At 31.9% G+C, this 14,000-nt stretch overlaps 4 protein-coding genes across 4 annotated transcripts; 1 reads left to right on the forward strand and 3 right to left on the reverse strand.

Annotated features, from left to right (window-relative positions):
* Positions 1-5,662: 5,662 nt before the first annotated feature.
* Positions 5,663-7,235, forward strand: MONOS_18624 (uncharacterized protein). The gene is made up of 2 exons (XM_067871660.1): positions 5,663-5,929; positions 6,000-7,235. The coding sequence occupies exons 1-2, from the start codon at positions 5,823-5,825 to the stop codon at positions 6,553-6,555; spliced, it is 663 nt and encodes a 220-aa protein (XP_067727523.1). The 5' UTR covers positions 5,663-5,822; the 3' UTR covers positions 6,556-7,235.
* A 3-nt stretch (positions 7,236-7,238) lies between these two features.
* MONOS_5575 (putative Ubiquitin family protein) lies at positions 7,239-9,574 on the reverse strand. Its single transcript, XM_067875739.1, has 2 exons — positions 9,351-9,574; positions 7,239-9,289 (listed from the first exon to the last, which is right to left on the reverse strand). The coding sequence occupies exons 1-2, from the start codon at positions 9,546-9,548 to the stop codon at positions 7,670-7,672; spliced, it is 1,818 nt and encodes a 605-aa protein (XP_067727524.1). The 5' UTR covers positions 9,549-9,574; the 3' UTR covers positions 7,239-7,669.
* A 651-nt stretch (positions 9,575-10,225) lies between these two features.
* On the reverse strand, positions 10,226-11,442 carry MONOS_5574c1 (uncharacterized protein; the record flags this gene model as incomplete). Its single annotated transcript, XM_067875737.1, has 2 exons — positions 10,226-10,622; positions 11,012-11,442. 2 exons carry the CDS (start codon positions 11,440-11,442, stop codon positions 10,226-10,228), a joined length of 828 nt encoding a protein of 275 aa, XP_067727525.1.
* Positions 11,443-12,003: 561 nt separating this feature from the next.
* On the reverse strand, positions 12,004-12,912 carry MONOS_5573c1 (uncharacterized protein; the record flags this gene model as incomplete). Its single annotated transcript, XM_067875735.1, has 1 exon — positions 12,004-12,912. One exon carries the CDS (start codon positions 12,910-12,912, stop codon positions 12,004-12,006), a length of 909 nt encoding a protein of 302 aa, XP_067727526.1.
* Positions 12,913-14,000: the final 1,088 nt, after the last annotated feature.

Raw genomic sequence — 14,000 nt, forward strand, 5'->3', positions numbered from 1 at the left:
ATGGATATTTTGATTTGTGAGAATTAGAAAATAATTTCTAATAAAAATTGAAATTAACATTTTTATCAAAATTATTTTATGATTTAAAAATATATATTTTAAATTTTATTTTTTTTCTTGTAACGTGGAAATATTTGTCACGTCCGTCAAAAACATAGAATACCACTTCATAAGTTACCACGTAATCCAGAGCTAATTTTACCACCTGTTATTCACTCATAAACAAAAATTAATATTAAAAACCTCCTGGTTTTTGAGAAAAATCGTTTTTGAATGATGGAAAAAATGAATACCATTTAAGGATGGATAGAAATTGATCACGTTAATGTCTCATTTTACAGATCGCTAATCAAATATTTTTCGAATTACAAAATATATTTTTATAATAATGAAACAACATGGAATCAAATAATGCAGTTTTGTCCACTTGCAGTGAACAGAAGATGAATTAAGTGAAGGAAAAATTTCTCCACAGATGTTAGATAAAATTGCAGAAATAACAGGTGTTTCAGATGCGGAAAATGGTTCTCATTGTTGGAATAAACTCCTTTGAAAAATTCAAAGATCCTAATCGAGAAAATAATGATGATTTTTTAGTGTTTCTGGACAAACTTGAAATAAAAGGATGAATTTTTATGAAAAGTACCTTTTGTTTTATTTACAAAAAAAATTAAAATATCACATTAAGATTTAATTTCTGTTCACATTCAAGAAATTTCACAAAAATAGAAAAAAATAACATTGTCAAGAGATTGTTTTCATAATAGCAAAATTTGGTGAGCAAGAGCATAAATTTAATCGTTTAATGACAATTCTATTTTATTTGAAATTTTAACAAAAGGAACTTTCCAAAAAAAATTTCTCGCATAGTCAAAATTTCATATTTCGATCAAATTTTTGTTTCCACTCACCTAATTATTATGATAAGAAAACAAAATCTTGATAATAAAATTATTTCCATTAAAGTGAAGTTACAAGAGTGTGAACAGAAAATTGATGTAAATATGAAATTTTTATCATATTCGAAAAAAATTATATGGAACTTTTCAATAAAATGAAGACATATCAGTGTTGCAAAATGACTGATGTTTCAAGACAAATTGTTAGTAGCTTTTATTCCATGGAAAGTGAATGCATGGCTGACAACGGTTCAACATCTGTGTGATTATTTTTGAAAACATATTGTTTCATACAATAATTTCGGTACAAAGATATTTCAAGAATACAAATAAAAAAAAATTGAAAAGTGAAAAGGCTTATTGAATACATTATAATCTTTTATTCGGTAAAAATATTTGTTTCTTAAAACAATTATCATACTTTTTCTCTTTTGAATTAAAAATTTCTTTCTTTGAAAAATCTACACCCCGAAAAAATATATGATTTCAAAAATTATTACCCAAATATTAACATATAGAATACAAAAAAGATAAATTAGGGATGTGGTGTATTGTTTCATTCAACTATTAAATATGGTCAACTTTTTATGAGACTTTTTTCTTTATTGGCACTTTTTTAATTTTCGATAACAAAAAGCTGAGAAGTGTGAAATGGCATTCAGCATTCAGATTACAGATTTTAACAAAATTAATTCTATTTCTAACCAGTTTGTTTTTTTATTTTTGCTTTTTACACATCGAGAAATTTCGTTTTTTTGCTTAATTAAATAGGACTTTTTCCAGCCAATCATGAAACTCAAAAGAAATTGGATACATGCTTTGAATTGCATAAACTATTATCTAACTGTTTTCAAATTCTTTTTTATTTTTGTTTTTATTTTTTATTTTTTATTTATTTTTTTTTTTGGCAATCATTTTTATCATATTATTTTTGCATTTCATTTTTTTAACAACATTCTAACATAAAACTGATTATTTCTTTGTAAATATAATGAAATGATAAAAATAAAAAATTTGAATTGAGAATAAAACATTTCAACAATGAAATACAGTGAAGCTCAGTTATAATCACAATTCATTTTGCACGATTTTTTGTAATTATAACCGAACTTGATTATAACCGAGCCATTTTTTTCATTGAAAAGTTTTTTTAAATTTATTCAGAAGATAAAAAAGAAATTTTTTAATATTTATTAAAATCCACACATTTGAATCGATTTTCTAATTTAAAATGAAAAAATGAACTATATTGTTAATTATAAAGCAGAAAAAAACAACTTTCATTTTTTCAAAATTTTCAAAATACACAGAAAAATACCCATTAATTTTCAAATTTTGTGATTATTCGCGATTTTGGCTTGATTATAACCGATGAAATTACACATAAAAAAATGCGAAATTTGTTAATGCACGAAATAATGTGATTATTCGCGGTCTTGATTACAACCGAGGTGATTATATCCGAGCTTCACTGTATTTCAAAAATTCACATTAGTTTATTCTATTTGTGAAGAATTTGTATTTCTCACAAAAACTTAATCATTTATCATTTCAAGTTTACTGTATTTATCCGTTATAGATAAATAGAAAAAATTAATGTTTTATTTTAACAACACTTCTTTCTTAAAAAATTTTTATTCTCAATTCAAATTTTTTATTTTTATCATTTCATTATATTTACAAAGAAATAATCAGTTTTATGTTAGAATGTTGTTAAAAAAATGAAATGCAAAAATAATATGATAAAAATGATTGCCAAAAAAAAAAATAAATAAAAAATAAAAAATAAAAACAAAAATAAAAAAGAATTTGAAAACAGTTAGATAATAGTTTATGCAATTCAAAGCATGTATCCAATTTCTTTTGAGTTTCATGATTGGCTGGAAAAAGTCCTATTTAATTAAGCAAAAAAACGAAATTTCTCGATGTGTAAAAAGCAAAAATAAAAAAACAAACTGGTTAGAAATAGAATTAATTTTGTTAAAATCTGTAATCTGAATGCTGAATGCCATTTCACACTTCTCAGCTTTTTGTTATCGAAAATTAAAAAAGTGCCAATAAAGAAAAAAGTCTCATAAAAAGTTGACCTTATTAACATATTTTAAAAAGTTACATACCATGGGTGCTTAACCCGCACCCTGGTGCCAAACCCGCACCCTGCAAATTTCTTGAAAATCTAAAAGTCAATTTTTTCCTTTCAAAGAAGTTCATTGATGATGAAATTGCTTGAAACAGGTTTCAAAAAATACTATATTCTATTTTTTTAATCAAAAATTTTCAAAAAGATGAATTTTTTATTATTTTGCTCCTAAAAGAGCATTATCGATTTTTACTGAAAAAGAACAAAACAAGAGTTAAAAAAATATGTGCATGCTTGTTTGTTAATGTGTTTTCAAATGTCTTCAAAATTTTTTATGATTTGAAATATTCTGCAATAAATATCACATTTTTCTTTGTTAGATCGTGCCCATAAATATGTGAAAAACAAATAGAAAGTTCTTCAGCTTCGTCGAAAGGGGTTTGTTGAAGTTATTTCTTATGCTTTTTAATCAAAAATCGCTCTTCTTATTAATGTTCATTGAAAATTTCATAGTTCCATGAATTTATTAATGAGCTGTTATTGCATTTATTAAACACGAAATATTTAATGTTAATAGGATAATATCACTGTGATAATAGTTCTATTTGATTAAAGCATTTTAATTCATTGTTTTGTATTATTTGTTATATATTCTATTTGTTATAATATGTTTCTTTTGTGTAACATTTAAAAATGTTATATTTTGCGGATATATTAATTGTTTGCTGTTAGCAGCATTTTAATCTTTATAACATCTTAACTGTTGATCATTGATAATATTTAGAGAGCAAATATTTGCATGTTGATTTTGAGAACTTTGATTTTTTATATTAGAATGAAACTATTTCTTTCATTTTATATGTTTCTGTGGAATTGCTAAAACTTATAAATGATTGAAAAGTTGCAGTTTTCTTGATTATTTGCAATATCATCGAAAGTTTATGTTCCATTTTTGTGCATTATGCTTGTATTTTTAAACTCTATTCAATTTTGTTTTTGATTCAAATTTCACTATTTCAACAAAAATCGAACTTTTATAGCTCATTGGTAATAAAAGGCTAATAATATAATTATTGTGCCCAATATCAAAGTGTATTGATCATGAAAAAATCATGAAAAAACATGTTAAAATAGAATTTTGACGTTGATTGTTTCAATGAAGCGTTAAATGGATATTGCATATTTTTTTTCAATTTCAATATATAATATTACCGAATGAATTGTTTAAAAAACTTTTAGAATTGTTTTTTGCTGTTTTTATGATGAAAACAAATCTTAAAAATATTGAAATCACATCATTTTCAAGTATGAGATAGAATATATATATAAAGTGCAACTTGGAAAAAAAACTATTCGTAAAGTCAAACAATAAATAAATAACAACTTTTTTATTGTTAAGAACGAAAATAATTTCAAACAACAGTTTAATAAAAAAAAACAAATCTAAAAAATAGAACTTTTCTAACTGAATTGAAAAAATTGATTCAAGAAAACGAAACTTGTAAAAAAATTTTAATTCATTTAACATTAATATGTTCGATGAGAATCAGCAAATAATAGATTCATCAACAAAAATCGATCAATTTATCTTGAGCAAATAATTTTGTGAAATTAAAAAATCAGTTTAAAATAATCAATAAAATATTGAAGATATAATATATTGGTAATTAAATCAAAAAATTATAAAAGCACTATTACATCAATGTAACGAAAAAAGACAACATAACATAATATAAATAAAACTTGACATATTCTAATAAAACTATGAAATTTTCAATGAACATTAATAAGAAGAGCGATTTTTGATTAAAAAGCATAAGAAATAACTTCAACAAACCCCTTTCGACGAAGCTGAAGAACTTTCTATTTGTTTTTCACATATTTATGGGCACGATCTAACAAAGAAAAATGTGATATTTATTGCAGAATATTTCAAATCATAAAAAATTTTGAAGACATTTGAAAACACATTAATAAACAAGCATGCACATATTTTTTTAACTCTTGTTTTGTTCTTTTTCAGTAAAAATCGATAATGCTCTTTTAGGAGCAAAATAATAAAAAATTCATCTTTTTGAAAATTTTTGATTAAAAAAATAGAATATAGTATTTTTTGAAACCTGTTTCAAGCAATTTCATCATCAATGAACTTCTTTGAAAGGAAAAAATTGACTTTTAGATTTTCAAGAAATTTGCAGGGTGCGGGTTTGGCACCAGGGTGCGGGTTAAGCACCCATGGTATTGGACAAAATTTTTGCAATTATGAAAAATACAAAGATTGATTTCATACTTTATTTGCAATCATATCATAATGTTTCAACCGAAACAATGCAAAAAAAATACTGAAAAATATTAAAATCGAGAAAAATTTTTCTAAAATATAGAATGGATCAAAATTCATGAAGCAAAATACTTTATCCCATATTCTCGACACAGAATCAACATTTTCAAATTATTCAAATGATCTTTGATTTGAATTGGACAAATTTTGGGTACTTGTGGAATAATCTGAAAAAAAAAGTTTATCGAATTGTTTATTTTTGTTTTATTGAATTTATTATTTTCCATTCATTCTCTTTCTGAAATTATATTTCAAAAGAAATGTGTTTATTTTGAACCATGAATAATTTTGATTCATTGAAAGATGATGATATATCCGAAACATAACACACAGTTTATACGTTGAAATTCAACCTATTTGTGACTTTAATTACAAATGTTCTCCAAAACATAAATCTGGAATATTGATTATTAATAATATCGAAACACTGTTCCATTTTCTGAGATTGATGAGTGATTGTCTGAACTCTGAGTTGCATGGATGAGTTGCGTCGATTGACCGGATGACGATATATCAGCAAGGATTTTACACACTTTCAGAGTTATTATTTTTCGAAATGGATGACACAGGAACTGTTGGACTTCCATTTTTGATAAAAAACGATTTGATGTTTGTTTTTTTATTTTTCCTCACAAACTTGTTGATGTTTCGAGTTTTCTTTATCCTTTTGAAAACACAGAAATATGGCAAATAATAATTTGTTGAACAGGAAATGCATTTCAGACAGAATGATGGAAAAGGCATGTTTTCATTTTATTGAAATTATTCAACGAGAGAAAGCACAAGAAAGTTTTGGAATTTTCAAAACTATTGATGAAATTGAAAATACGAACCAAATAGGCTTTCAATTCGTTGGATTATATCAAAAGGGAAATAACTTATTCTCAGATTGCATTTGGAGCAAATGTTGGAGAAATGCACCTCAGAGATTTTTGAGAAGGAAAGTGGCTGTCATCGTCAGCAAAGGCTTGATATTTTCATCAAACAAGAGGAGATTAGACATACAAAACAAGCAAAATCGAATGACCTTTTTATTTCACAAAGAAGTGGTTCCTCTTGCAATTGAAAGGGAATTCATCTTTTTAACAGAAATGCCATTTGCCAGCCAAAATTGTTTCAGGTTTCGTTATCAGCGCGAAACAAAAGAAAAGCAACATCAACGAAGCATTCAACAATATATCTATTTGCAATCAAATAGAACAAAAAGCATTTTTCATTTTTATTTCTTTTTCTGAAAATCTGCCAATTGAGAAAGAAAGGCGATTTCTTCTTCGAGATTGTCTTCAACTCCATCGCAAACATCGGTGAAGAAAAAAAATAGAGATTGTCAAATTCTTTGTCTTCCTCTTCATTCTTCATTCTCTTCTGGACAAGGTTATGATTTCTCTCCACTTCTTCAAATTTGTGAATGAATTATTGGACGTTGAGCATCGATTGTTGAATATCACAAATCGAGCACATTTCAGTCAACTCATTTCATTTTCATTCATCTGCTCTCATTTTCATCTTCATCTTCATCTTCATTTTCATCTGCCAGATATTCCATTGACTTTTTCTGCATTTCAATCTCACATGCAACTTTGAAGCATCTTCCAAAGCCAGAAAAAAGAATATTCATTCTTCATCATCAGCAATTTCACTTCATTTGATTCGATCGATCGATGTTCTTTTTCAAATGGAAAAATAAATAAAATAGCAAAAAAAAGTTATCCAAAGTCGACTTTTCAAAAGAAAAAACAGACTTTTGCTGATGAAATTTATTAATTGTTCTTTTCAGTCACTTCGATTCAATAATTTTTGCTCTCCTGAATGTTTGCACTTGCTTCGCTTCGCAAATGATTGCTTTTCAAATCATTGCTCATAACTTTTTAGGAAGTTTTCAGCATTATCGATTTCTCTCAAAAGGAACAAGCTCCTCTTCCATTCTTATCAGTTTTTCAAGCAAGCAAATGTTAATAAAAAATTCGCAATAGATTTATAAAAATAACACAACAGAAAACAAAACAGAAAATCATCCAATAAAACCTCACAAAAAAATTAAAAAAATCAAAAATAAAATCGCAAGCATTTTATTTATCGAGAAATCTTTTATTTTTTTATCCTTCTCTATTAATGAAAGAGAAAGAAGCGAAACAACCATTTTCTCTCTCAATCAAATCAAATCAAATCAATCTGAACTTTAACAAAACCAAATTTAATAAAATTATATTAAAATCAACAAAACAAAGCAAACATTCAGTAATAAATAGTAAAAACCACAATGTTTGAATGCTTTCCATCCAGGAAAAAGAAAAAAAAATCAATTTATCAAAATTTTGAATCTTTCACGATTTATTCTCAGATATCGAATCAGGCAGATTGAGCTGGCTGATCCTTCATTTTCATCTGGCAAATTGGGCACTCTCCAACAGTCTCTTCCCAGTCACTCCCGCAGTTGCGATGGAACGAGTGACCACATTTGTATATTTGTACTGATCCGTTGAATTGCCATTTGTGGCAAATTCCACACACCTCCGGCACAGCCACATCATATGGCAGTGTCGGATGCTTCACAACTCTCCCTCTGGGCAATGCCTCAATCTGCAGCAAAAGAAACTTTGCTGTTCCGGCTTCCTTCTCGTCGTATGTCGTATACTTTTCATTCCCTGCCTCCTTCCATGGCATTTGCATCCTTGTCCCATCCTCTTTCACAGATGAAATCCGCCATCTGCAATCATAGAATCCCGGCTTCAGAGGGACAATCTGCTTCAGGCAGCACGGACAGAACGGCTTGCTCCCATACAAATCAAATGTCTTCATTCCCCATCTGCAAATTACCTGTTTCTTGAATGCAGGACATCCCTCGTTCTCGCATATTCCTTCGATGTTGATACCACTTCCCACAATACGCCACGGTGGAGCTGTATTGCTGAAAGAACTCTCCACCAACGCATCAGTCTTCGTCACATCCACAAATGCATGCGATGGGCAGCTCCCTCCTCCGCGTAACCTCAAAACAAGATTGATAATAGCTTCACGATATATTCCATAGTCCTTCAAAGTACGACCATTTTCCAACTGTTTTCCAGCAAATATCATCCTATATTTAGATGAAAATGTGTTATCATATTCGTATATCCTTTCTTTCAACTCTTCAATGGTCATCTCCGAATTAACATCGATTCGAAGTGTTTTTCCTGAAAGTTTTTTGATGAAAATGAAAATCATTTCTTCTATTTCTTCATGTGCACAAAGCCTATCTTTATCTTTAAAGCCGAATGAAGAAATCTTCCTGTCATCATCCATTATCCTTCCTCTCCCAACGAGCATCATCTTATCTGCACAAATTCCCACTTCCGGTTCCAATATCTTCTTCAGCTCTTCCACAAGCATCTCCTCTTCTGCTTCAATGAACAGTTTATTTCCTTGACCATACTCTATCTGCAGCGTAAGCGTTTGAGATCCATTTTGTTCAGCAGCCTCTGATCCAACATTTGATGGGCTTGAGTTAGAGGATGGAGTGGATGAGGATGGCGTGGATGAAGAAGCCTGCTCTTGCAAACAATTCGCTGTAATCAACTTATAAATGCAGCAGGACAACCCGCTTTGCCCGCAGTACGTCAGCTTCGAAACATATTTTTCTTCTGAACTTTCCCAAAGTCCGAAACCTCCACTTTTCCATGTTCCGGAATACTTCGTGCCCGTTTCTGAAACAATTGAAATCCATCCAACAGGAACATTCAAGGCCTCTAATGCTCTTTCAGCAAACTCGTCAATCGTTGTATCTGGCCTCACATTTTCCACTGTAACCGCTTTCCCTTTCATTTCGTTGTTGCAAACAGTAACGCGAACAGCAAACGGCTTTGAGCTGCGCAGCTCTGGCGAAATATTTTCTTCAACTTTTGGCAAGGGCTCTTCATTTTCAGTGGCTGTGCCCGCCGCTCCAGATGAAGATCTTCGCTTCACTAAATAAATTGTTTCTTCAGAATTCTGTCAATAAGGAAAAGAATGACAAGAAAGAGAAGTTGAAAACAAAAGAAATGGGCCACACTTCAAGAACATCTCGCACTTTTGAATCGTCAGAAACTATCTTTTGCTTTTGAGCGAAATACAAATCACGCGCATCAACATCGTATTTGTCGGCAAGCCCTCGCTTAACCCCCTTCATCCAATCATCATTATTCAGATTTAATGAAATGTTCCCCTCCTTGAAAGTGCAAAATTTCACTGTTTGCGTGTTCGTTGACATTCAGTTCAGTTTTCTTTTTTGATTATAACCCTTTATATTTTTTGTTGGATTTCGATTTTTTTAAACTGTTATGTTTTTCAAAAAACAGAATTTCACGAGGTGGGGGAAAAAATCTAAATGTATCTTTTTTCGGTTGTTCATCAAAATTTTTCGTTTCAAAAAGAATATGTAAATAAATGAAGGTATTTAAATTGTTTTTAATGAAGAAGACATTTATTCACTTTCTTCTCTTCGATCTGAGAGTTTGTAGTAATTGGGCGTTATGGATTACTTTCTGAATTTTCTCTTTCCATCATTTCTTTTCGTCTCTGTGATCTTGTTCGAATTATTAACTGGATGCATTTTTCTTCGATGATTTCATTATCGTTTTTCTCGTTTTCATTGTTCGTGGTATTTTCTTGCTTTTCGTGGAAGGATTGAGACTCATTATCTTCTGGCTCTTCGATACAGTCTGGTTGTGAGATCTCTTCAATTGCTTTCTTTGTTTCATGGCATTCTGGCAAACGTGATTATTGATTGATGGGAACGATGGAATCTTTTTCGTCTGATGCAGTTGTGGATGGAGGAACCGTGGAAGGCTGTTGAATTGCTTTCTTTGTCTCCTGATTCGATGAAATAATCTGGGCCATCTTGTTTGAAATGTTGGACCTGAAATAATGTTTGATAACTGTGTTGCTTCAGACGGATAATCTTGCGAATTTTGCCACCTGTTCAACTGGAGTTCCCGCGATTGTTAAGGCTGATATTGAGGCGTGTTTCAAGGTGTATGGGCTGTAGTTCGAAGGGATTCTTGCGTTTTTCATCATTTCGCTGGCTTCTTTTCGAATTGCTCCTGCCTTCATAGGATCATATGTTGAAGAGCTCAGAAGTTGTTTTTTGGAATATGGAATGTGAATTTTCACTCGATCCCACAATTCTTTAACAGCTGTTGCTGGACATATTAAACTTTCCTTTCTGAGGAATTGGATGACAACGTTGCTTCTTTCAAGTCCAGTTTTTAGTGACGTATCCAGGTTAATTGATTGCTCCTCTTTTTCTGATTCCTTGATGTTGATTCTTTCCAATTCTGTGAAGCTGCATGCTGATAACATCATACACAAACAAATTGTTTTCCTCGATGGTTGTGAGAACAACAAATTTTCGTTCTTTCCAATCGTTTCTATATAGGTGAAGAGTTGTTGAGGATTCCACATATCTTCTTGTTTTTTTATTCTTTCTGCATTCTGATCTCCTGAATGATCTGATCAGAATTGAGATCAAGGTGTTCTCTCCAAGTGATTTTCCGTATAATACTGATGTTAGGAAGGAAATGGCAGATCTGACAATTCTCAATGAAGAAGCTTTCATTCCAATGTTTTTTTAAGGCAACAAACACATCCAAGCATCTTTTTTGCCAAATCTGAAATTTGGAAGGGACGTCTTTGAATTTCAACTGATCCCATCCGTCTTTGAAATGTGCAAACCCATCTATGTATCCCATCCATGAGGCACATGCGACGCCTGTTAAGCACTCTTTGGCCAGTTCACGTGACATGTTTTTTGATACCAAAATCTCGTTCCACCACGATTCTCCCTTTTCGGTTATGGATTGATTAGGCATATCCTCAGTCTCCCTGGAGGAAGCGTTGCATTCATTAGCTTCGTCCATCTTCCTTCCTAGCTTATCTCCTCCGTTCTCCTCAATGTCCAAGAGAAGTGATTTGTGTTGTTCAAAAGAGGTTCCCATATCTGACCCTCCCAATCTGGAAGAAGAAGAAGAACTCGAGCTTTCTCCATCGCTGCTTTTTGGATCCCAGCTGGAATCATAGGAATCGGGAGAAGAGCAAGTACTGTCTCGTTTCTCCAAGAAATTTGTATCCTTTCTTGACTTAAACCGTTTTCTGGTCCGCACCATCTCGTTGCTTTTGTGTTTTCTTTTGTCGCGAAGGCATCGAAAGTGATATGCATCTGAAGCTGATTGGTAATCTCTTCGAGTGTTTTTTGTTCAACTTCGTAATCTCCTCATTTTGCCAATTTCTATAGGCCGACTGCTCTGACGTTTTTCTCTCCAGGAATATGTTGAGCTTTCACAACAACTTTCAGCGCTTGAGTTTGATTCCATATTTTCTTCAGAAGGGTTCTGAGATTCGGACCCGCTCCCCATCGATTCAGATTGAAAACTGCTGTTGTGTTGTCTGATTGAATAAGCAGATTTCATATTTCTTGATTTCGAATGGAAATTGAGTAATGCGCGATGGCTTAATTTATTGCGAATAGCTCTCTGCAATTTGAACTTTGGTTTCTGACAAAAAGTGGAAGAGGTTTGTGAAAGTCCATCATTTGATTGTTGACTTTCAGTGTTGCGCCGATGGCAAGCCCCGATGCATCTGTCGTCAGAATAGCTTCTGGTCGAAACACTGGATTCAATCTCCTTGGTTGGTTCTTTTTCAGCCTTTCGCTCCACTTCCTGAGACAATTAGTTATCCATCCATTCACGCACAGTTTTCCTTGCCATCCACTCAGACTCAAAGCTTTGTTTTGGAGTTTGAACAGTTGTGACAAATTCAGGGAAGCTTTTTGACACACGAATCTGGTCACATTCAGTTTCCCTATCAACGAGGCTTACTTCTTTATCGAAACAACTCTGTTGTATTCGGCAATCCTCCTCCATTTCTGGCACTCTTTCATCAGCTCTGTTTTCTTCGACTCCTTCATTTGAACCACAAACCGATTGGAATTTGTTGAACAACGAAAGAGTTTTCTTCGCTATAATATTGAGTTCCTGTGGGTATTGATGAAGAAGAATAATATCTTCTAAGTATGCGATGGTTCTCACATTCCATTCATCCCTCATGTATTTCAGAACTTTACTCATCACTTTTGTGAACGTTCGAGGTGCATTTTTGTATCCGAAAGACATTCCGTGGAAAGCGTAGTATTTTCCTTTGAAAACGAACGAAAGGAATGGCGATAATTCTTCGTGACTTTTATAAGATAATAAGCTTGGCTCAAGTCCAGCTTGACTGCGTAATCCTTTTCTTGTATAATTTTCTCCACTGTTTTGTGGTTTTCTTGCTTGCAACACATTGTCTTGATTGCATTGTTGAATCTGCCAAAATCCACAATTTGCCTCCAGCCACTGTCTTTCTTTCTGATAACAAACACTTGGTTCTAATGCTTCACATCCTTTTCCTAACTCGGTTTGATGATATTTGCTTCCAGTTGCTTCTTGATAATCTCTGAAAAGGCTTGATGGGCTTCTTGACTCTGATGCTCCAAAGGGTTGAACACTCCTGTTTTCTTGAAAGATACTTTCGTAGCTTTGCTCCTCTATACAGAACTTACTCCTTTCCCAATAATTCGTGCTCCTCCAATTTTTCTCCATTCTTCAAGAACTTCTGATTGCCTTTGAGTTAGAAGACTTGTAGCTGAGCTTTCCTTCATCTGTGCAGCTGCCCTAAAGCCGAATCTTCCTTGAATTCTTACAGATCTTGCTTTCTTCAGCGCTTTTGAAACGAATAAAATTTTATCAGTAATCGATACTTATAAATCATCTTTTTCTTTCAATTTTGCACGTGTGAAAAGCAGGATTTTAATGGCTGGATACAGAAAGGCTTCAGTGCGCTCGCCTGCCTTATCCAACACGTCGTTCATCCAATTATCTGTTTTCGATGTTGCAGGAGGAGCCCTTGGCAGAAATGGACTTAAATCTTCTTCCTTCAAATCACTTACAAGATCTTCCAAATATCTTTCTGGTAGATCCATATCATATAAGCTGCAATCTAGATCTCGGAGAAATATTGTCTTAAAACTGCTTTCTAGTAGCAAACTATCCTCGTCATAGCTTATTTTCGCTTCTGAAGCTCCCGGGATCTGCTGGGAAAATTCAGAACTGGAATGAGTAATTAAACTTGAAAAGGTCTCTCCAGGAGGTCCATCTGACATCATTGATGTGGCGGAATTCAACGCGGGTCCAGTGCTGAGTGGAGAGCAAGGGAGCATTCTTTTTTCAAATTCGCAGCGACTGACACTTAAGTGATAATCTCTGATCGAAGAGAAGAAAGTGAATGAATGTTTTCTTGAAAATCAAAATGCTTGCGTTTTGATTAATCCGAATTCCATCATCACTTTGCAAGGGACAAAGAAGACTTTGAAAACAACAAAATGTTTCAAATGATAATTCCTTTGTTGTCAAAACACTGCTTTTTAAAAAAAAATAAAATTCAACATATCAGGAATTTAAAGCATTCCAACAAGAATTATAAGTGAAATCCAATAAAGACAGAAGAAATGGCAACATACACACAAACAAGAAAAAAATTAAAAAATATAAAATATAAAATAAAAAATAAAAAATATAAAAGTATAAAAATGAAAGTGAATTCAAAATACATACAAAAACAAACAGTGAAATATTGTTTGATTTCTTATCAACCAATGAAGCAGAATCGTATTTCACCCAGCAAAAGAAAA

The sequence above is a fragment of the Monocercomonoides exilis genome, assembly GCF_001643675.1.
Source record: "Monocercomonoides exilis strain PA203 chromosome Unknown scaffold22-1379369, whole genome shotgun sequence".
In the NCBI taxonomy this organism is placed as follows: domain Eukaryota; phylum Preaxostyla; order Oxymonadida; family Polymastigidae; genus Monocercomonoides; species Monocercomonoides exilis.